The following is a 22939-nucleotide window of genomic DNA, read 5'->3' as shown; positions in this document are numbered from 1 at the left end:
GACTCCCTAACCAAAGTAGGCCTCACCAGCCTTAGATAGACAGAATTGTGCTGTACATTTTTCTTATGAATCAGATACGATTCGTTGGCACTTTAACATTTTTTTTTCCTTTAGACATATAGTATTCAACATTACTCCTTTTGTCAGTCTTTCTATTTGGAGTTGTGTTTATGAAAAGGTATCTAGCCGAAACGTGGGGCATTGGCTATGTTTCTGTTTGTTTAAGATTATTATTTTTTGAAATAATTTAATTAATTGTAAGCCTTTGCATAGGATTAATGACAACGCAGATTAATGGGACTTCTTATTTTCACTAAAGGTAATTTAGCAGACAAAATACTCAGACATTCCTAATGGAGACAAACATTTTGTGATTGTATGCAAGCTACTTAGGAAGCTAGTTGTGAGATTTCACCACTTAATGGCATTTGGTTCCCCAATTTCAGAAACCATTTTGCTTTAGTTAAGTGTAATTCCTAAGTAACTGTTTCTTCAATTACCTAACAATGTAGATATTTATGATAACAATCAAAACTACGTTTTATATTTTGTTATTAGTTATATTATTTTATATTGAACTGTTGGGTAGGGCTTGCAAGTTAAGCATTTCAGTTTACTTGTGCATGTGACAAATTAAACTTGAAACCACCAGCAACATGGTGCCCAGCCCGTATGGGCTTATAAGACACGATGTCAAGTAGGTGTGCACAAAACAAAAATGTTACATTAAACAAATTAAATGCATTTAACACTTAGCTATTACAATTTTCACCTTGTCTCTCTACACAAACAATACACTTCTCCAACCCAGGAAAATTATTTGTGCAATGAAAAACAAAAACTCACATTGTGAAAAAGAACTTCAACCTGTGTTCATCCTGTAATCAAACACTTCATGAGTGAGCACCAACAATTTTACCAAACAGAACATGTCTCAGGTCATCATACAGAGGGCAATAAAACACAAAATGAGCTTCACTTTCTATTAACCCAAGATCACGCAAGGGATTGTGTCGAATCTTAGCTGCTCACAAACTTTACCAATATAGTACATATTAATATGAGCTTGTTTTATTATATGTGTTTCATTTATCCTTGTCTTGTCCTGGTAATCAGTGATGATGCTATAGGTGATAAAACAATTTCACAAATTCGGATTAATAAAGTAATACTCTACTCTCCTTTAACCTACTCTACTCTACTTATATAGTCGTATTACATTGGTTTATGATCTTATTCACATATGTTTCCTTATTAGACTTCTTTATAAAAATGTATTCCATCATAGAAAGGTGTATAGGTTTGTAGGCTAAATAAGACTGAGTGCTGTAATGTCACATTTCTCAACCATAAAAATGGTTCAAACCGGATGTAGTAATTCCAGTGCAAAAATAAGTAGCCAATAGCTTCCGGTTTGTCATTCTGACCCCGAAGCGAGGGGGGACTGTGTCTGTTGTACTTATAAGGAGAAACCTTTGAAATCGTTTCTCAAACGTAAGTTCAGCGTTCTCCCTTGACGATGTAAAATGTTGTTCTGTCAATATCGTATATTTGTATTCAATTGATTGTGAGTACCAGCTCCTCAATGTGCAAGGTCAGTATCGTTCGGAGGCTAACGTTACTGTAAAAAGCAAATTAACGTTAGCTCACTAGCTAGGCTAGAATTAAGTGATTTAAAAAAAAAAATACTATTAGCCAATCAAAGGGAACAATACGATTGGTACAAGTTTTGCCATTCTAGTATAGCTAATTGTTAGCTCACTTATCGTATAGTCTACACGGGAAACCAGTTAACGTTTGGTAGCTAAATTGCTAAGGGGTGTTCTGCTGGACGAGTGCTAATGTCAGATGAAAGTGGTTAGTTTAGCTATTTCAGTATCTTTGGTGTATCTTATGTGTTGCTCTGGTCTGACACGGCTAGGCTGCATGCAGACTAGACCGGAATACCATAGCTAATGTTAGATAGTTCGCAAATTAACTTGACTTGCTGCTGGGTGGGTGTCATTTGTGGAAGGTTCTAACATGAACCTGTTCCAGAAACTTCGTAAAGTACAAGGATGCCAACAAACAACGCATACAAAGTAGCATGATCAATTCACCAAGCTAACTAGCTGCCGAATAGGCATCAACTCACCACGTAGCTTATTCTTAATGTTTGTTCATAGGCTACCAGAGCGAGGATAGACTTTTTTTAAAAATTTTATAAACGTGAGTGAAAAACGTAACTAAATTGCCCACGCCCTACCCGGTATCATATTCTGCCGCTGTACAACTTTGTATGCGTTGTTTGTTGGCAACCTTGTTATTTTTGGAACAGATTCCTGTTGGGACGTTACACAAATTACATCTGCAACAAATGACCAGTCTCATCTCTTATCTCGTCATCCACAAAGGTCATCGAGCTAAATATGCCCAATCGTATCAAGTAGTTTAGTTACTGTTCAGGATTAGTATAGCCTAACTTGATCCATGTTGTCCTTCCACTTCACCAGTGGCAGATGCCTAGGTGCCAGTGTTTGAAAATCTACGCTAATACTACCCTTAGCGTAATGATTACCTATTCTATTGAAATAAATACATGTCCTATCTCTCCTCACAGGAGTCCTCCCATCTCCATGTGCATCCCTAATGGGCGGCTGGTCTCGTAGTGCGGTGCTGGAGCTGTACCGAGCACTGCTCCGTGCAGGGTGCCACCTTCAGTACACAGACCGCAACTACTACCGGCGCGCCGTGGCCGGCGAGTTCCGCCGCTGCCAGGCTCTGACCGTGCCGAGTGACAAGGAGGCCGCACTGAAGAGGGGCCAGTTCTTCCTCAACAGTAGACTTGGGGGGCTGATGTAGGTGAGGCTCAACCATCCAACACCACCTTGAGCAAGGCGTGCTTGTGGCAGACCATTAACAGGTAAACTATTCAGCTATTTAACTGACCAACTATCCTTTTGCTCTCATAAATGAATAATACATATATGAATAATAAACGGTCCTTGAGTTATGGTAATAGAACGCAGGACTCTTTACGTCTGAATCAGTACTTTGTTCTTCTCTCATCATTTTCCCTTTCTAACGCTACATTCACAAAGACGGAATGGCGGGAGTGAACGGTGACCGTAAAGGGAAGAAGGATGACAACGGCATGGGCACGGCCGTTGACTTTTTGCTCTCTAATGCCAAGCTTGTGCTTGGGGTCGGAGGAGCTGCCATGCTTGGCATTGCAACACTAGCAGTCAAAAGAGTAAGTGGGACATTCTTTCAGTTAGATCATTGCAATTCTATTCTTGTAAATGTTATTATGTACATTCTTTGTCCGTTGTGCCAGTTCAGTTGTAGGCTAAATGTGATCACCTCTCACTGTTTGGCATCTGATCTCTACATCAGTAATTTTACTGTTTTTAACCACGAGTGGAAGACCTGTCCATTTCATGAAATACTCTACTGGACAAATATGCTTTTCAATTCCATCTCCTTTCAGATGTATGACCGTGCCATAAGTGCTCCGACCAGCCCTACTAAGATGGAACCATCAGGGAAAAGGAGTTGGGAAGAACCAAGCTGGATGGGCTCGTCACCACGGGTACTTAACCATGACATGAGGTCAACAGTGAGCAGGTCACTGCAGACTCTACCCACCTCCTCCAACTCCTTTGAACCAGGTATGGTACACTAATATATTTAGGGTGTCACACACAATGTTTCGCATTACAACTATCAACATTGCTCATTTAGCAGAGTTACAATCGTGCCGTTAGCTCACCCTACAGCGTGAAACGTTGCCAATGGCACTGCCAAATTGGTACTTTTTCGGTGGTGCGACTGGTTAGTTAGTTGTCAAGCAGGACGATTACGTGTGTTGGCAGGGCAGAGGATGCGAGATCAAGTACCGGTAAGGACTGGTGAGCGTGGAAGCTATAGGGACGCCTGTTACACTCTCACTTGCTCACACTCACACGCATTGCCTAATTCTGTTCAGAGCGAGGTCTGAACAGTAACACTTGGGATTGATGTAGCAGGGGGTCACAGTGGGGTAGTAGTGTGTTTCAGATGGTTTGACCTCATCTCTGTGCAGTGTTTTCTAATCCTTGGCTGTGTCTATTGATGACAGGATGGCTGATGTCAGGATGGCTGTACTTCCTGTATTGTGGGTGATGCTACTGACTCTGTGCTTGTTGTAGGAAGCTATAGGGTCGTTCCATTTGATATCAACCAGATTTTGACCGCACATCTTTTGATTTAAACAAAACTTTCCATACATATTTGCCCATGGTTTAAGTGATCAGAACTACTTTTTGGACCTGAATGCCAACACAATCAGGAGATGGAGGGGCTCAAAGTAGACCCATTTTGCATATCCCCGCATACCACGAAACGTCCATGTATTCATCACTTGAAAAGATGAACGGTTAAGTTTGATATAGTTTAAAAGCTTGAAACCAGGGTTGCCAAACTATTATAAATTGTAGGACAAATACTTGTAATGTTTAATTTCAATTATCTAAAAACATGTAAACTCTGGCAAAAATTAAACTAAATCTATGTTGACGCTTAGACCCTAATATATATCATCTGAGGTGTATGTTGTGCCTGCCATCGGTTGAGACACAGTATACTCTTGAAAACCAGGTGGGTGTCATTTTAATCATAGAAGTAATTCATAGAATGGACCTATCCCTTCAGACAACTGCAATTTAGCTGTTACACCATTGAAAGTAATTGAATTGACATCTTACATTCCAATTACTACCATGAAGATGGCTGCCGGTCTACCCACCATCAAATGTCATTTTAAATGGAAATGTCTTGTCCACATCACCAGCAAACTATCATGGTCTAAACATACTAAGATAGTCATGAAGAGGGCACGACAAAACCTATTCCCCCTCGGGAGACTGAAAAGATTAGGTTTTGGGTCCTCAGATCCTCAAAATGTTCTACAGCTGCACCATCGAGTATTCTGACTGGTTGCAGCACTGCCTGGTTTGGCAACTGCGCGGCCTCTACAAGGCACTACAGAGGGTAGTGTGTACGGCCCAGTACATCACTGGGGCCAAGCTTCCTGCCATCCAGGACATCTATACAAGGCGGTGTCAGAGGAAGGCCCTAAAAACGGTCAGACTCCAGCCACCCTAGTCATAGACTAGGAGCGCCAAGTCTAGGTCCAGAAGGCTTCTTAACAGCTTCTATCACCAAGCCATAAGACTCCTGAACAGCTAATCAAAGGGCTACCCAGACCCATCTTACACTGCTGCTACTCTATTTATTATCTATGCATAGTCACCTTAACTCTACTTACATGTACATATTACCTCGACTAACCTGTGCCCCCGCACATTGACTCTACCGGTACCCCCTGTATATATTTGTTACTTTTATTTTACATGTTTTACATAACACGTTTTTTTCTTAACTTCTTAAAGCATTGTTGGTTTAAAGGCTTGTAAGTAAGCATTTCACTGTAAGGTCTGGTGTACACCTGTTGTATTCGTCCGCACGTGACAAACAACATTTGATTTGATCTATATTTATGATTTTAATAGGATTCGTATGGAAGATTGACATTTGTAATTTAAAACAACTGATATTCCCATTTTCTGTGTGGACCTCCAACCAATTGAAATGTCAATGTTATTCCCATTTTAGTTACACCTAGTCTCTATTTAAGTGCTTGCTGTGTCTCAACTGATGGCGGTCTCAACATAAACCATTCTTTTTGTTGTTTTAAAGGAATGACCAAATAGTTTGACAATCCTGTTAGTAAGCCATTAAATGATATCAAACTGAGCCATTTGATCTTTTCAAGAGAGCGAGACATTCAGTGTCTGTCTCATGGTATGCGTCATAGATCACAATTTGGCCACCTCTATCTCCTGAATGTTTTGGCAAGTTATTTTCCGACCACTTCTACCATGGGCATACATGTATGGAAAGTTTTGTTCAAATCACAAGGGGTGCGGTCAAAGCTATTGAAATTGAATGGAACGACCCTATAGTTTTGTTAGTAGAAACCCCACTAAATAGACTCAAACGGCTAGTTTCTATTGAGCTCCATTAGATATGTGTTATAAAGTTAAAAATACCTCAGTCTGTGGTATTTTGGGTGGTTCTCTTATGCCGGGTGTACACTACACAACTTTCAAAATTGTAACTTTGCTGAGGCTCTCTCATTTAACGACCGTCTTTCGTGTCGTTTCTTTGTCTTCCCAACGTGTATTAGTGCTCAAGCTAAACGATGTGGCACAAACCGGGAGGCTGGGGGTCACACACTACAAGGTTCTTCACTTGGTCGTGAGGATTCTCCATACCACGCTGTCTCGTGAAAAACAAAAACGAAACATGTCTGATCTCAACAACAAACAAAAAAATTGTGTGGTGTACTTCTGGCTTTAGTAGTAGGTTACTCTCTGTAGGAGAGGATAGTCTGTAAAGCAGCCCCTCTCGTGGTACGTGTTCCCATTAGTTGGGTTGGATTTCCTGTCGTCACCCAATAGCCTTACTTTTGTTCTTATTTACCTCCCATGCCCTTTCAACATATTTGATTTACTTCATTATTAAAGTGTCTTGTATCATCAGAATGCCCAGCCCACATGGGTTATATGCGATAACCCATACCTGCACATTCCTAACCTCTGCCTGTCGTGGCTGTATCCAACTCAGACTGCATGCGGAGGGCGGCGGGGCGGGGACGTAGCGCTGCAGGGGAGACCGACCTCTTCCGGGCCAGGATGCGCCTCTCCTTGCAGGAGAAACTGTGGGAGTACTACCAGGAGCGTGTGGCCATCCCCGCTGAGGAGCAGGCCACAGCCCGCCGGGCTGCCCTGGACATCTGCGCAGAGCTGAGGATCTTCCTGCACGCCAAGCTGCCCGACATGCCTCTCCGAGAGATGTACCTCAGCGGCAGCCTCTACGACGACCTGCAGGTAATAAGAGGGTAGAAGTAGTAAACTTGATCCTTCTGGGGGAAAGGGTAAAGATATCACTTCACAAGCCATTGGCTTAGGAGTGTTGTGACCACAAACAATGCTTTTTACCTCGGTGCCTGTCTCTGGGTTTGAAATGTTAATGGTTTTACAAGAGTAACACCATGTGCTCTCTGACTCTCTCCCACTCTTTCTCAGGTGGTGACAGCGGATCACGCTCAGCTCATGGTCCCTCTGACCTTGGAGAAGAACCTGTGGTCGTCAGTCCCCGGGGAGGACACCATCATGAACGTTCCGGGCTTCTGGCTGATTCGCAGGGAGAACCTGGAATACTTCCCCCGAGGCAGCAGCTACTGGGACCGCTGCATGGTAGGTGGCTACCTCTCCCCCAAGTCTGTCCTGGAGGTGTTCGAGAAGCTGGTGGCGGGCTCCATCAACTGGCCGGCCATCGGCAGTGTTCTGGACTACGTGATCCGGCCGGTGGTTCCCTCGGAGACGCTCACCCTGGAGGTCCAGTACGAGACAGACCGCCTTCTTTTCGTGGACTTCCTGCCTCTGCTGGTGATGGACGACGGCGCCTCGCTCATCGCCAAGCCACACAGGCTGGCTGCGGAGCGCCATGAAAACCTGTGGCGGCAGAGCTTCCGCGTGGCGGAGACTGCGCGCCTGCGGGCTCTGGACCAAGAGGACGGGGGCTGCCGCTGTGCCTGCCTCAAGGTGACTAAAGCCGTGTGCAAGCTAAACCCGGCCCTAGCGCGCCTGTCGGCCAGTCAGCTGACCAACACCATACTGCTATTGAGCGAGAAGGAGGGCGACTGGACCCAGGAGGCGCTGGCTGACCGCTTCCTGCAGTTGCTCCGCTCTCTAGTGGGACACCTAGAGGCTGGGAGGCTCCCCTGCGCCCTTGTCCCCAAAGTCAACCTGTTCTGTGAGCTGACGCCAGTGGAGGTGGATGAGCTAGGATACACCCTCTACTGTTCCCTCTCTGACCCAGAGGCACTCCTAAGGACTCCTCAGTCTGACTAAGTCTGGTCATGGGTTCGAGGGTTTAGGACAGATGGTATAAAATTCTAAGATTCCATACTGCAGAAGAGGATAGGATATGTAATTCATATGCGCTTCAGATATGGACCATGTCCCCTGTGACCATGTCGCTGTGTGATTGATTCAACATCGCGTCTCTGGAGTCCCGGTTTCATCGATCAATATGTTTCTCTTGTACTTTTTATTTGTGTAATTGTGTTTGATAAAGTAGAAATGCAAAATCAACCACTTTAGTATGGGGGTTTAACAATGAATACAGGATCATCCAAATTTACATTTTTTACATTTAAGTCATTTAGCAGACGCTCTTATCCAGAGCGACTTACAAATTGGTGCTTTCACCTTATGACATCATACCAGTTGACAAGTAACTGGTATATGACAAATACCAGTTAAACCTCAGATGATGAAACCAGTCTCTTCATATGGTCCCTATGCTGCACGTAAGCCGTTTCTAAGTAGTACTGTTCAGAGGGGTATACTTTAAAAGCATGATCAAGGAGTTTGCCAACTAACTTGCCTAGATATCCTGAAATAACTTCAAATGGGCTTGGTCTAATTGACTTAACCAAAAACACAAGTTTAGCTTAATGAACCCCAAAAATAAGTTATTTCTGTTTGTTTATCAAAGTTGAAACTGTTTTGTAGTATACCCCTTGGGTTAGGACTCTGTTTGTTGAATTGGGGATTTCATTGGCTAATATTATGTAGCCAGTTTGGATTGAATCGTGTCGAGGGGGGGGGGGTATATATATATTCATTATAATTTGTGGGAATGGAAATTGGGGTTTATTTGAAAGCTATTTTGGTGGCTCCATCCTCAGATTGCAGGTCTTTCAAACACATATTATGATGGGTAACATTAGTTTAATGCTAGTTAATATCATGTCTGAACAGAGGCATGAAAAAGATCTCTCAGAACAAGCCTCCATAATCGGCTCAAGCATTATTGTTCTCGACATTTCTAGCTTACTATTAAGCTGAGACTTGGAGACAGGGTGCTTCTTACACTCTGCCATGAGATGCCAGTTCAGATGGATGGATAGTTTGGTGACAGCGTCAATACTGTCGCCCCTAACAAGGTAAATGGTCTTAAGCACTATTGTGGTCCACTAGGAAATAAGACCAGTGAAACATGACAGGGGGTTGTTCTTCTACTGCAGGGTACTTATAGTACTGTAGCCTGGTATCGTACAGTTTGTGCTGTAGCCAACTCTTCTCGGTGTCGTGTTTGGCATGGGAAGGTTAGAAGAGTTGCTTACAGTGCATACAGTATGGGACCAGGCTACACTTAGCCTACTCTACCGCTCTAACTGTGTAAATGGATAGAATGTAATGTTTACCATGTGAGCCGCCGCAAAAGCAAATAAATTATTGTGGTACGACTGAAATCTTGACATTCTTGAGTAAAAAAATAATAATATTTTTCTAGATTTCTTGAAGTGAGTTTTTGAATTTGGTTCAAGATATAGTTCTGAAATTGTAGCAAACTTTGCAAAGGTGGAGGCTGCTGAGGGGAGGACGCCTCCTAATAATGGCCGGAATGGAGTGGTGTCAAACACGTTCATGTGTTTGAATCCATTAACTGCATTCCAGCCAACATACTCCATTCCAGATGTTATTATGAGGCATCCTCCCATCAGCAGCCTCCAGTGGTGGAAACGCCCACTATAAAGCCTAATGTATAAATCATATAGGTTCCTATCTTCATGGTATTTAAGTTGCGGATGATTTGTGTTTTCTAGGACTCCTCCCACAAAGTTGTTGAATGAAAGAACGTTGAGAAATAAGAATATATACTTTTATGTTAGGAATGTGTGCCGTTTGCATGAATAAGAACACCAATGTAGAAAGTTAATCATACGTTGGGTTATTGTTATACACCTCTGTACTGTCTGTTTATGACGTCAAATATGTCTTGTGACGTTAAGATAAAATACTTCACCTATATGTTCATTCATAGGTCTTTGTTGGTTAACTGGTTGTTGCATACATTTGTATGAAACAAATCTGGCATGACTTCCTCCCACTCATAACACAAAATGGTTGGTGTGCTTTTTTTCAAATGACATTTTGCGATAGTTTGGATGTTAAGCTGAGAGCAAATTTATCAAAGACAGAGCACCTCTGTCAGTTGCTGTGGAAAAAATATGTTTCCAGTTGCAAATACAGTATTTGTCAGTTTGTCTTTCAGGTTTGGTCTTGCTTCAGCGGCCCCTACTGGTATAAGGTAACTGTTGCTCAGTCATGATATATTGTCTTCAGAAAACATTCATACTCATTGACTTCTTCCACATTTTGTGTTACAGCCTCAATTTAGAATCGATGAAATATATTTTTCTCACCCATCTACAGATAATACCCCAAAGTGAAGACATGTTTAAGAAAATATATTTTATTTAACTAGGCAAGTCAGTTAAGGACAAGTTCTTATTTACAATGACAGCCTACCGGGGAGCAGTGGGCTAACTTCCTTGTTCAGGGGCAGAATGACAGATTTTTACCTTGTCAGCTTGGAGATTTGATAAAGCAATCTTTCGGTTACTGGCTCACCGCTCTAACCACTAGGCTACCTGCCGCCAAGCTGACATATGACAGAAATATTACATTTACATTTTACATTTAAGTCATTTAGCAGACGCTCTTATCCAGAGCGACTTACAAATTGGTGCATTCACCTTATGACCTCCAGTGGAACAGTAGTGCAAATATGTCATTGACATAAGTCTTCACACCCCTTAGTCAATATATGTTAATCACTTTTGGCAGCGATTACAGCGTTTGTCTTTCTAGTTAAGTCTCTAAGAGCTTTGCAAACCAGGATTGCACATTATCTGCACATTTTTTTAAATTCTTCAAACTCTGTCAAGTTGGTTGTTAATCATTGCTAGACAGCCATTTTCAAGTCTTGCCATAGATTTTCCAAGACAGTTTTAAGTCGACTGTGTCTAGGCCACTCAGGAACATTCAATGTTGTCTTGGTAAGCACCACCAGTATACATTTCGCCTTGTTTTTTTAGGTTATTGTTCTGCTGAAAGCTGAATTTGACCGTCTTATGGAAAGCAGGCTGAACCAGGATTTCCTCTAGGATTTTGCCTGTGCTTAGCTCTATTCTGTTTCTTTTTTATCCTAAAAAAAACTCCCTAGTTCTTGCCGATGACAAGCAGACCCATAACATGATGCAGCCACCACTATGCTTGAAGATATGAAGAGTGGTACTTGGCAATGGGTTGTTGAATTTGCCCCAAATATTACGCTGTGTATTCAGGACATAAAGTTGAATTCTTTGCCAAATTTTTTGCGGTTTTGCTTTGGTGCATTATTGCAAACAGGATGCATGTTTTGGAATGTTTGTATTCTGTACAAGCTTTCTTTTCCTTCTGTCAGTAAGGTTACAGTGTTGTTGATCCATCCTCAGTTTTCTCCTATCGCAGCCTCTTAACTGTTTTAAATACACTTTGGATGGTGTATCAATGGTGTAAATAATAACTTCACCATGCTCAAAGGGATTTTCAATGTCTGCTTTTCTTTTTCTTTTTTTAAATGTACCCATCTACCAATAGGTGCCTTTCTTTGCGAGTCATTGGAAAAACTCCCTGGTCTTTGGTTGAATCTGTATTTGAAATTCCCTGTTCGACTGAGGAACCTTACAGAGAAGTGTGTGTGGATTACAGAGAAGAGGTAGTTCAAAAAGCATGTTAAACACTATTATTGTGCACAGTGAGTCCATGCAACTTATGTGACTTGTAAAAAAACAAAACATTTTACTCATGAAATTATTTAGGCTTGTTGACACATTTCAGCTTTTCATTTTTACATAATGTGAAAAAAAGACTACGGGTGCATATTGTCTTCTGTGGTATGTTTGTGGATATTGGAGCAAAGGTATGTTCAGTTTAGAGACATTTCCTTTATTTATGGTAGTTCCATTAACTTTACACTTAGACACGGGTAGGTATTCATTTTGGTGCTCACTGTGTGCATTTAAGGGGGCTGGTCAATCCCATTGACATATAAGATCAACCCACATTGAAAGACAGCCAGGGTTAATCTGGTGTTGATGTCCAGCAGACAGACGGGGATTTAAACCAGGTCAGGTAGCAGCTATAACCATCCCATGCCCAGATGTCCAATCACAAGCCTTCTTCGAGAGTGGGCTCCCGAGTGGTGCAAGGCACCACGACAGACACCCTGGTTCAATTCCAGGCTGTTTCACAACCAACTGTGATTGGGAGTCCCATAGGGCAGTGCACAATTGGCGCAGCGTAGGTTGTCACTGTAAATAAGATTGGTTTTCTTTACTGACTCGCCTAGTTAAATATAAAATAAATCAGCAATTTGCTCATCTGTGATTGAAAAATATATATCTTCCCAATGAACACCATTGTCTCACATATGTAGTGTTTATCCTGGTAGGAGTGGAAGGTGTGCGTGGTACAGTAGAGCATTTTTCAAGAAAATCTTCGACATGTTATGGAGATAGTTTAGGATTATATGTTTGTAATCAAAAAAGCAGAGTATGCTTGCAATGCTACCACCACAACACGTAGTGTTCTGAAGTGCTTAATTCTGGGAGTACTGATATTAACGTCTCAATCCGTGATGGGGCTAATTATAAAGGATGTTTGTGTGCTCTCTGTAGACCTGACTTAAACTACAAACACGTCTGTGCTGTTGGGGTCATTTTGCCACAAAGTTTGCTACAACTGTTATGAACCACAAACATCTACCTTGTGGATTTCAGCCTAGCGACGATATGCTTGCATGTAATGTCTGTTTAGTTTTTTTGTTGACGGTTTGATTTAATTTTAGCTATGGAACTGAATGGTACACAGCACTTTGTATACGCCGAAAAATAAATGTTGCGGCAGATGTTTGGTTGTTTTTGTGTAAATAAATATTGGTCATTTCAAAACACGAGGCTTGCAGGGAAAATCATATTTGGGTAGGATACAACAGCAACAGGTAGCTGGCAGCCGGAAGAGATGAAAATTAAACTAGACGGAGGCTAGTACTTTTCAGTCCTAGCTAGTAGAAAAAGTGGTCAACTAGTCAGTTGTAATATCTTGTCTAGTCAAAGATCACATGGCATAGATTTTAAAACTGGCTAGTCAATCTAGTCTACTAGCCCAGTCACCCAGTGCATAAAATCATTAAGTTCAATTCCTAAATCTGTAGGAGTTAAACATGAAACGGGTGGGGTTGAGAAGTTTGGTTAGGTCAATTTCCTTCCCTGTACTGAACACACTTGTATAGCTCCTTTGAGGGCACGTACTCTTAAAGGATGTCTGCTGAAGCATACAACTACTACCATAAGCTTTTGAAAAGGAACAAAATGCCAGTTCAACCTGGACAAGAATGACTAGATTTTTATTTAATATACTTTTCAGTGTCACATCTTTTTGATAAATTTTAGGATCATCAGATGCTGTAGTGCATGACCATTTTATTTAGGCTATAACGGAAGCGTCATGGTCTTGGGGTCAACATACAAAAAGAGTTCAAGTGTACAAGACATTGTTTTACAAAAAAAGTTTGATATAACTTCTGTACCCTGGTCAAATTCCCTGAACATAAACATTCTGGTTGATTTAACAAAAACCGAGTTTAATCTACAATGATACGAATTCAGTCTTCTGCTTTCCAAAAACAAGTGGTTGCATTGTCAGATAGTGGTACTGTTGTATCTCCTTTGTTTTCATACAAAACACCAAGCTGAACTGCATACAGCAGCTCATCAGTTTTGATCTGCAATATTTATTAATCATTCACCAAACTCACATGGTGACACTTAGTCTTAAAAAAAAAGTAGCCAGCCCCCTCTCCCCCCAAAAAGAAGCAAAATAGGCAAAGACAAGTTTCTTTTTGGGAGTTTTGTTCATTTGTGGTGTGCTTTTCCTCCTATAATTCAGCATGATCTGTGGGGATTTGATAGGTACTAGCTGCACCTTGGTTTGGTAGGACCACTATATTGCTTATACCCATCAAATCCTTTCAGATCTCCACAAGTGGCTCAGGGTTGTTTGTGGTTTCTCCCCTCTACTTGGCAGGGGCGAACCCCACGCGGTCTGCATCTCTATCAAACACGCTGTAGTAGCGTCCAATGAACACATCTCCCAGGATCCACAACGGTCCAGCCGGAGGGGGGATGTTCATGGCCATGAAGCCTGACAGACAGATTTTCTGACCCATCTGGGACCCCTGCAGCACATAGGGGAGAACCGTTGAATGATTCTCAACAGCAGGTATGTCCACAGAATTAAATAATACATTTTGAGGTGTATTAAAATGCCTATATGCATGCGAACTGTGATTAACCGTTTAAGTGATGACTGAAGTTGTCAAATTTCACAGACGTTCTACTGGCAGGCAGGCAGGCCACATTGAACACTGGTCATGAGGTGCAATTTACCATTATGATATAGTCGTCTCCAGTCAAGTTAAACATCTTCCCTCCCAGGTTGAATGTGATGACGGGGAGAGAGGAAACCTTCTTGCAGTCAATCCAATACTGAGAGGAAGAACAAAATAGAGTGAAAGTAAGTTAAAAATACCTGTGTGTACTTCACAAATCAAAACGTAACTTCTGTCACTACAATACATGCATGACGCAGGATGCAGGATTGCATGATTTAAATCTTTTGTTGGCCATTCAGGATAACTAAAAGAATGTACTTATATGCTACAACAGGTAGACATTTAGTCTACAGACTCCTGTACCTACCTCTCCCATCAGTAGAGGCAAGGCTCCGATGGCTTTTTGCAGCGCCCGGACCTCCTCCGCAGGCCCGGTGATGAGGGACGTTCCCGTATCAACAATCGCCTGGCAACCGGCCTTGCACAACGTCAGCTGGTTTCCCACTTCCACACTGCAGAGCACCAATTAGCTGTGATCACTCGAGACTAAATTATCCTTATAACATCGGTGTGCGATTTCTTAATAAATTGGTTCAAGGACATGCATCTGGTGTAATAGAAGCAATTATTGGTACAATTGTCTTTATTTACACGGAGAAAGTTATTTTTCCATTGACTATAAATGGGGGATCCTACTTTCTTTGAACTTCATGGCTTCAATGAGGGGGCAGTTGTTCTCCTCTGGTATAGATATTATAAAAGAGCCTCTGTGTAGATGAGAACCAAATTGCTTACCTGCTCATCTCAATCTGCCAATAGGCCTTGCGTGTGACATTGACATAGTGCAGGTCTCCAGTGTAGTACAGTGGGTCTGTGCCTCCCAGCATCAGCTCTCCTCCTACAGCAGCAAATGGCTCCCTGAGGAACAGGATATCAAAAGGGGTTACAAGTTCAGTTCAATCTACTATCAGATATGTAAATGTATTGCCTTAACCCCATTGAAGCTAGTGACAACAAGAATAAGGTTGTACAAGTTATGAAAATGAATTAACCTGTGATTTAAGTTCATAGACTTTACCCACAAAAATAAATACATTTTAAAGCTGCAATATGTAACTTTTTGGGTGACCCAACCAAATTCACATAGAAATGTGTGTTATAGATCTGTCACTCATTGAATGCAAGTCTAAGCAGAATATGTTCTACTTCTATGCTTCCCATTCTTAAGTTTTGTTTTTGCTGTTTTACTTTCAGTTTTGTACAACAGCTTCAAACAGCAAATACAATATTTTTGGTAAAATGGAAAATATATTTCAGTGGTGTAGATGGTACAATGATTCTCTACACTATAACGTGCTTGTTGTCACAAACTGAAATTAGGTGAACTATTTCACTTATTTCCGAGCAAGTGTGGTTAAAGAATTTCAGGATAACAGGAGCTAAAAATATCCCAGTTCAAATAAAAATAAACTCCTTTCAGTTGACCTCCAACGGTGAACACAGCTTTTAAGAAATGGTTTAAAAACAAAATCACAAGTCAAACCACACATTAACCTACAGCCCTCAGTAGGAATGTATTAAAAAGGAGAAAAACAATCCCTAAAACCAACCTGCTAATATAGAAGGAAAATATGTTCTGAGGCAACAGCTTGGCAGCCATGGCGGTGTCAAACACAGGGGTTATCTTGTCGACAGATATGGTAGGGTAGCCCATGCCCAGCACCCCGTCAAAGCGGGCCACTGCAAACGTGATGCCAGGTTGCTTCACGGCCTCACCAAACTGTTGACCAGTGACCTGCATGCCAGCCAACTGAGATAGGGATGGAGTGAAGAACAGGAACTGATGTACAAAGCAGACTGTTCATGAACACAAACCGTGAGGTTTACAGACAATACACAGTAAGAAATGGTATGCAGACTATGCTCCACATTCCATCACTTAAAATGGACAATGGTAAAATTCTGTGGATTTGTCCACTTAAATGAGAGGAATGCAAATGAACAACGTGTGCACACACACAAACAGTCCACTTACAGAGACAGTGTCCCCACTGATGAACCCAGACAAGCTGCCTCTGCCATACTGGATGGAGAATTTGGTGCCATTCTGAACGTACGTGCTCGACTTCTTGGAGTTATAACGATGGTGGAGCCCTAAGCAGAGGTGTGCATAAAGTTGACAACTGTCTCAGGTTGGATAAATGGCACTCATTTTCATACAAAACAAACATGTCCCTCATGTCCCTATGCGGCCTTAAAAATCGACATCCATAGGAGACTCAGCAGATAGTATAACCATATGTTATGAGTGAAGTGCATCTCCACGGGAAGTAATTTGGGGCAGGGGGTGCTACGCCGACAGGGGGGGGTGCAAAACAATGCCTGCACCGAATACCTATATTGTCCGCTAATACAGGAAGTGAAGACCCAGTGCACTACTGTAAAACAAAATAATTGTATTTCAGTGTTTACTAGCATTTGTCAAGTCTGATAATTCTCCACATTTGATATAGGTTTTCCAGTTTCTTGAAATAGTTTGCAAATGCAACTTGTTTCTGTGGAAACTGAAATGATCTATTCATTCCTTTTACGTTAGTAGATGCTCTTATGCAGAGGAACTTACAGTGAATGGCTACATTTTCATATTGGTCCCCCGTGGGAATCGAACCCACAACCCTAGCATTTATTTGGGCTGCAATCTGAGGTGCAGTTAACTCTAATGAACTTATCCTCTGCAGCAGAGGTCACTCTGGGTCTTCCTTTCCTGTGCCAGTCCTCATGAGAGCCAGTTTCATCATAGCACTCAAAGGTTTTTGCGACTACATTTTTTTTAAACGGACTGACCGACCTTCATGTCTTAAAGTAATGATGGACTGTCATTTCTCTTTGCTTATTTTAGCTGTTCTTGCCATAATATGGACTTGATCTTTTACCAAATAGGGCTATATTCTGTATACCACCCCTACCTTGTCACAACACAACTGATTGACTCAAATGCATGAAGGAAAGAAATTCCACAAATGTACTTTTAACAAGGCACACCTGTTAATTGAAATGCATTTTAGGCGACTACCTCATTAAGCTGGTTGAGAGAATGCCAAGTGTGCAACGCTGTCATCAAATAGAATATATTTTTTTTTATGTTTAACACTTTTTTGGCTACTACATGATTCCATGTGTTATTTCATAGTTGATGTCTTCTACAATGTAGAAAATAATACAAAATAAAACATCCTGGAATGAGTTGGTGTCCAAACTGATGACTTGTACTGTATATACACTAAACAAATATATAAATGCAACATGTAAAGTGTTGGTCCCATGTTTTATGACCTGAAATAAAAAGATACCATACGCTCAAAAAGTTTGATTTTGGGCACAAATTTGTTTACATCCCTGTTAGTGAGCATTTCTCCAAGATAATCCATCCGCCTGACAAGTGTGGCATATAAAGAAGCTTTGTGTGCTGGGGACAATAAATGCCACTAAAATCTGCAGTTGTGTCAAGTTGAGGGAGCGTGCAAATTGGCACACTGACTGCAGGAATGAATGTTAATTTCTCTACCATAAGCCGCCTCCAACGTCCTTTTAGAGAATTTGGCAGTACGTCCAGTCGGCTTAACACATACCACGTGTAAACATTCCAGCCCAGGACCTCCACATCCAGTTCCTGCGGGACCGTCTGAGACCAGCCACCCGGACAACTGATGAAACGGAATTTTCACAAAGAATTTGTGCACAAATTGTCAGAAACAGTCTCTGGGAAGAGTTGTGTGCTCGCCGTCCTCACAAGGGTCTTGACCTGACTGCAGTTCGGCGTCGTAACCGACTTCAGTGGGCAAATGTTCACCTTCGATGGCCACTGGCATGCTAGAGAAGTGTGCTCTTCACAGACGAATGCCAGTTTCAACTGTACCGGGCAGATGGCAGATAGTGTGTTCGGCATTGTGTGGGTGAGTGGTTTGCGGGTGTCAACGTTGTGAACAGAGTGCCCCATGGTGGCAGTGAGGTTATGGTCTGGGCAGGCATAAGCTACAGACAGCGAACACAATTGCATTTTATCGAAGGCAGTTTGAATGCACAGTATACTGTGACGAGATCCTGAAGCCCATTGCCGTGCCATTCATCCACCGCCATCACTTCATGTTTCCGCATGATCATGCCCGGCCCCATGTCACAAGGATCTGTTCACAATTCCTGGAAGTTGAAAATATCCCAGTTCTTCCATGGCCTGCATACTCAGACATGTCACCCATTTGAGCATGTTTGGGATGTTCTGGATCGACATGCATGACAGTGTGTTCCAGTTCCCGCCAACATCTTCGCACACTCATTGAAGAGTGGGACAACGTGCCAAAATCAATAACCTGATCAACTCGATGCGAAGGAGATGTTTGCACGAGGCAAATTGTGGTCATACCAGATACTGACTGGTTTTCTGATCAACACCCCTACCTTTAAGGTATCTGTGACCAACAGATGCATATCTATCCATATCTAATGATGTGAAATCCATAGATTTGAGCCAAATTATTTCATTTCAATTGACTTCTTTCCTTATATGAACTGTAACTAAAATCGTAGAAATTGTTGCATCTTTTTTTTTTTTGCACTCCCTGCACCCCTACTTCCCGTGGCTATGGTGAAGTGCAGCAAATGCAATAATAGACTGACTCACAGCATGCAACATCCAGGAAGGAGCAGTGAATGGAGGGCACCCACAGGTTGGAGGAGCCGGTGTCAAACAGCACAGTAAAGTCCTGGGGTGGTGTGCCTATGCTGATCACCCCATAGTACTGAGCCTGTAGAGAGATTTGACATAAACACCACATTCATATGATAAATAGGCATAAGTCTATATACTACAGTTATCTTTTCCTAACTCTTGGGGAGATACTGAATGTGCAAGCTTTATTAAACCAAATAAATAAATTACACACACACATCTCATAACCTTCAATCTGGGCCATGATTAGCAGATTGGGCATGTTATGAAGGGTAAGGGTTGGAACAAAAGCCTGCACACCCAACTCCTGGAGAAACCTGGCTTTACTTGTTGTTTCAGTCAACCTAGAACAAGCTAGAGTTAAACGAGGCCTAGTGACAATATCCACTTACATCCATGAAGTTAGTGAGTCTCTCAACTGGCACTTTCGGGCTCTGAGTAGTTGCTGGTAAGGGTGTTGGTGTGTCAGCTCCTGCACCACCAACGGTCTTGGCCATGTCCTGGAGTTGTTCAAAACTCATCCCATTGTCGTTCATTAGGCGGCGCATACTGCGCGTCTTGTGGAGGGGAATTCTAAGGGATCATTGATATGATAACGAAGAGAGATACATTAGTTTCGGTCGTAATTTGTTTAACAAATAATTCAGAACTCGAGCGCTCTAACGTACTTCCTGTTTTATACTGATGTTCCCATACATTTACGAGCAGCTTGGTTCTATTTTACAACTTAATTGCTTCGTTATTATGTACAATCTATGTTAACTTCAATTCAAACTTTAGGAGATAGATGTCATGAACATGCCAGCGTTATGGAAACGCTCTGTGGGTGTACCAAAATTCGAACAACATGTGCCTAAACAAACATGCATGTAAAATTGGCAATAATAATTGACTACCGTCAGGAAATTAAACTACCCCAGAGATAGCCTATTCTATACGCATCACGGGATGGCGAAAGAATAATTACTTGCGTTAACCAAGCAACTGACGAAAATATGTTACCTTATAATAGCAGCGCTGTGCGCTATCAACAGCGCGACGGTTATAGACAATATTTTAAGACACTTCATATTCTGTCTTTGATAACTCGTCATCCAGTTGTTTTTTCTTTCACTTTAGACAATCTTGGCTGGCCAAACCGTCCGTCCACAGAAGACCGAGCACTATCAAATCTACGCACTAAACCCAGTTATATCAGTATGCCTTTCGGTCGTTTCCGTACACACTCGCTTTTCTTCACTCGGTCCAATCCTGATTGGAGAGAGCACATTACATTAGACGGTCTTAACTGGCTTGAATAATGTCCATCGTTTTAAATTGGTCACTGCAAGCAGGTATCATTTGGACGTCTAGAATGCACCTTTTTTCTTTCTTTAACACTACACAGTTGATTGAAATTATAAAATATTGGTGATTATTTAAATCAGGTGTGTAGTTCTAGGGCAAAAAAAAAAAATGTGCACCACCTTGGGTACCGATTGTGGGGAATCGCGGATAGCACGGGTCATTTTAAATCAGACACCCTACTGCGCACATTGACAAGTCGCTGTCGCAGGATCACGAGAGATGGAGAATGATCTGATTGCGGCCCGCTATTCGGGGCGTTACTGCATCTGCAGGAACCCCTCTTAAAGAGCGACTGCCTTTAAAAAGCAACGAATCTCTTTGAAAAACCCTTATGGGCATCGATATGAGTCGTAACAAGTTATTCTAGTGTCAACATGTACTAGAAAGTGTAAATAGGATAATTTTGGTCATAAAATCAGTCTCTCTAAAACTGAGGTTGGATCATCCGTGTGTCACAACTGGTAATTGAAGGTTGGGTTTTGAAGATGTCCATTTTCCCACTAACATAATAACAATATATATTTTTTAATTTGTAAAGAATATATATATATATTTGTTTAAATCCAAAACACAGAACACAAACAACAATCAAAGCTATAGGTGTCGCCAGATCCAGAGAACAGAATTAGCAGAGGTCCTTGAAAGCTTTTCTGAACAGCACGGTCTTGAGCTGTGCCTTAAAGGAGGACAGAGATTCTGCAGCCCTAATAGTGTCTGGAAGTGCGTTCCACAGCTGTGGAGTAGCGCAACTGAAAACCGTCACCCATAGTTTTTAGCCTACTGCAGGGAGACGAACCTGGAGGAGCGAAGGGTGTGTGTGGGGCAGGAGGGTAGAATGAGGTCAGACAGGTACTTTGGTCCTGTGCTTATGGATAATTCCTATTTCCTTTCATCTCAGCAATGCCAAAACGAGGAAATTAATAGTTTTGTAATTTTTCTAGCTGAAAACCAAAACGAAAATCAGGTATCAACTTATTTTATATTTTATGGTATCCAAATTGGGCATTAAGAAACATTAAACATTTATCAAGGGAAGACAGGGAAGACATCCTCCTCCCTCATGTGGTACCCTTCCTGCAGGCTCATCCTGACATGACCCTCCAACATGACAATGCCACCAGCCATACTGCTCGTTCTGCAAGACAGGAATGTCAGTGTTCTGCTATGGCCAGCGAAGAGCCCGGATCTCAATCCCATTGAGCACATCTGGGACCTGTTGGATCGGAAGGTGAGGGCTAGAGCCATTCCCCCCAGAAATGTCCGGGAACTTGCGGGTGCCTTGGTGGAAGAGTGGGGTAACATCTCACAGCAAGAACTGGCAAATCTGGTGCAGTCCATGAGGAGGAGATGCACTACAGTACTTAATGCAGCTGGTGGCCACACCAGATACTGACTGTTACTTGGATTTTGACCCCCTTTTGTTCAGGGACACATTATTCCATTTCTATTAGTCACATGTCTGTGGAACTTGTTCAGTTTATGAGGCCAAGTAATTTGGCCAAGTGCATCTGTGCTCTCTGTTCAGTGTGCTCTCTGCTTAACAGTGGTCTCTGCTCAGTTTGGCAGCTGCGTGAGTGGGAGAGGGAGATGCTTGTGTGCTTCGCGGTTCACCGGATGTTTTTTCTGCAGTTTTCTTGAAGATCACTCCACGACACACGATGCCGCGCTGTTGTTCAGCAGCAGATGATGCCCTGTCAGCCACTGTCATTCCCACTCTCCATCACTCACCGCTATCATCAAATGTACTCATGCTAGCCACAAGTTCTGTCTGAGCTGAATTCTCATGAAACACAAATACAGGGATGAGTTTCTCTTTCATACAAACTTTGAGAAATAACGATGAGCGTCCACAATGTGTTTTGTGCGGGGAAGTGCTTAACGTTAGTAATGAGTCTCTCAAAACCAACAAATTAGTCAAACGACACGTCCTGACCAAACAGACAGCATGATGGTAAACCCAGGGAGTTTTTTTTTCAGAACAGGGCAGAATGCTTCAGGAAACAGTGCTTCGACAGTAGAAAAGTAAGTCAGCTAGCAAGGCATTGTTGTACTTTTATAACAGGCGATGGATGATAAGCAGAAATAAGGGAGTACTAACTCTCATAGTAGTAGATGTGAGTTTCGCTTTCAAACAGTCCTGTGGCCTTGTAAGTTACACAGCCTCCTGAATGGAAGGTTTTATTTGGTAGCAGCATACTGATGGTGCAACCCTTAGTAACAGTACAGATGAAGATGAAAGATTATCATGCCTACTGTACATCTTACTGTAGAAATTATTGTTGAAAACTAGTCTACGTTGGAACTGTTGCTGTTAAAATACAACTAATAATTTGTTTTCTTAACTGGAATAAACTAATTGATGCAAGATGCTTTTTGAGGCAAACACTCACACAGTTCTGGGTTGCTCATCTACAGCAGGAAGAGGCCTCCTGCCTGACTGGGAAACAGTAGATGTTCTGATCCAGTTTGGTACCACATACCTATGCGAGTCAGGGTTCTCAACTCTGACATACTTAAAGAACAAGTGCAGAAACGACCTCATTGCTGAGTATG

The 22939-nt window shown here is 42.1% G+C and overlaps 2 protein-coding genes across 2 annotated transcripts; one reads left to right on the top strand and one right to left on the bottom strand.

Moving 5' to 3' along the window:
- The first annotated feature begins 2810 nt into the window (after positions 1-2810).
- LOC115110118 (mitochondrial dynamics protein MID51) lies at positions 2811-9346 on the top strand. Its single transcript, XM_029635495.2, has 5 exons — positions 2811-2902; positions 3081-3232; positions 3470-3650; positions 6649-6911; positions 7110-9346. Exons 2-5 carry the CDS (start codon positions 3086-3088, stop codon positions 7935-7937), a joined length of 1419 nt encoding a protein of 472 aa, XP_029491355.1. The 5' UTR covers positions 2811-2902; positions 3081-3085; the 3' UTR covers positions 7938-9346.
- A 3963-nt stretch (positions 9347-13309) lies between these two features.
- Positions 13310-20411, bottom strand: LOC115110117 (cathepsin D-like). The gene is made up of 9 exons (XM_029635494.2): positions 20042-20411; positions 19432-19612; positions 18992-19115; positions 16349-16467; positions 15924-16123; positions 15109-15231; positions 14681-14825; positions 14369-14467; positions 13310-14157 (listed from the first exon to the last, which is right to left on the bottom strand). Exons 1-9 carry the CDS (start codon positions 20131-20133, stop codon positions 13996-13998), a joined length of 1245 nt encoding a protein of 414 aa, XP_029491354.2. The 5' UTR covers positions 20134-20411; the 3' UTR covers positions 13310-13995.
- Between the last annotated feature and the right edge of the window lie 2528 nt (positions 20412-22939).

Source organism: Oncorhynchus nerka, linkage group LG26 (assembly GCF_034236695.1).
Source record: "Oncorhynchus nerka isolate Pitt River linkage group LG26, Oner_Uvic_2.0, whole genome shotgun sequence".
NCBI lineage: Eukaryota > Metazoa > Chordata > Actinopteri > Salmoniformes > Salmonidae > Oncorhynchus > Oncorhynchus nerka.
Note: the sequence above shows the minus strand (reverse complement) of the source record. Positions and strands in the feature narration are given on the sequence as shown.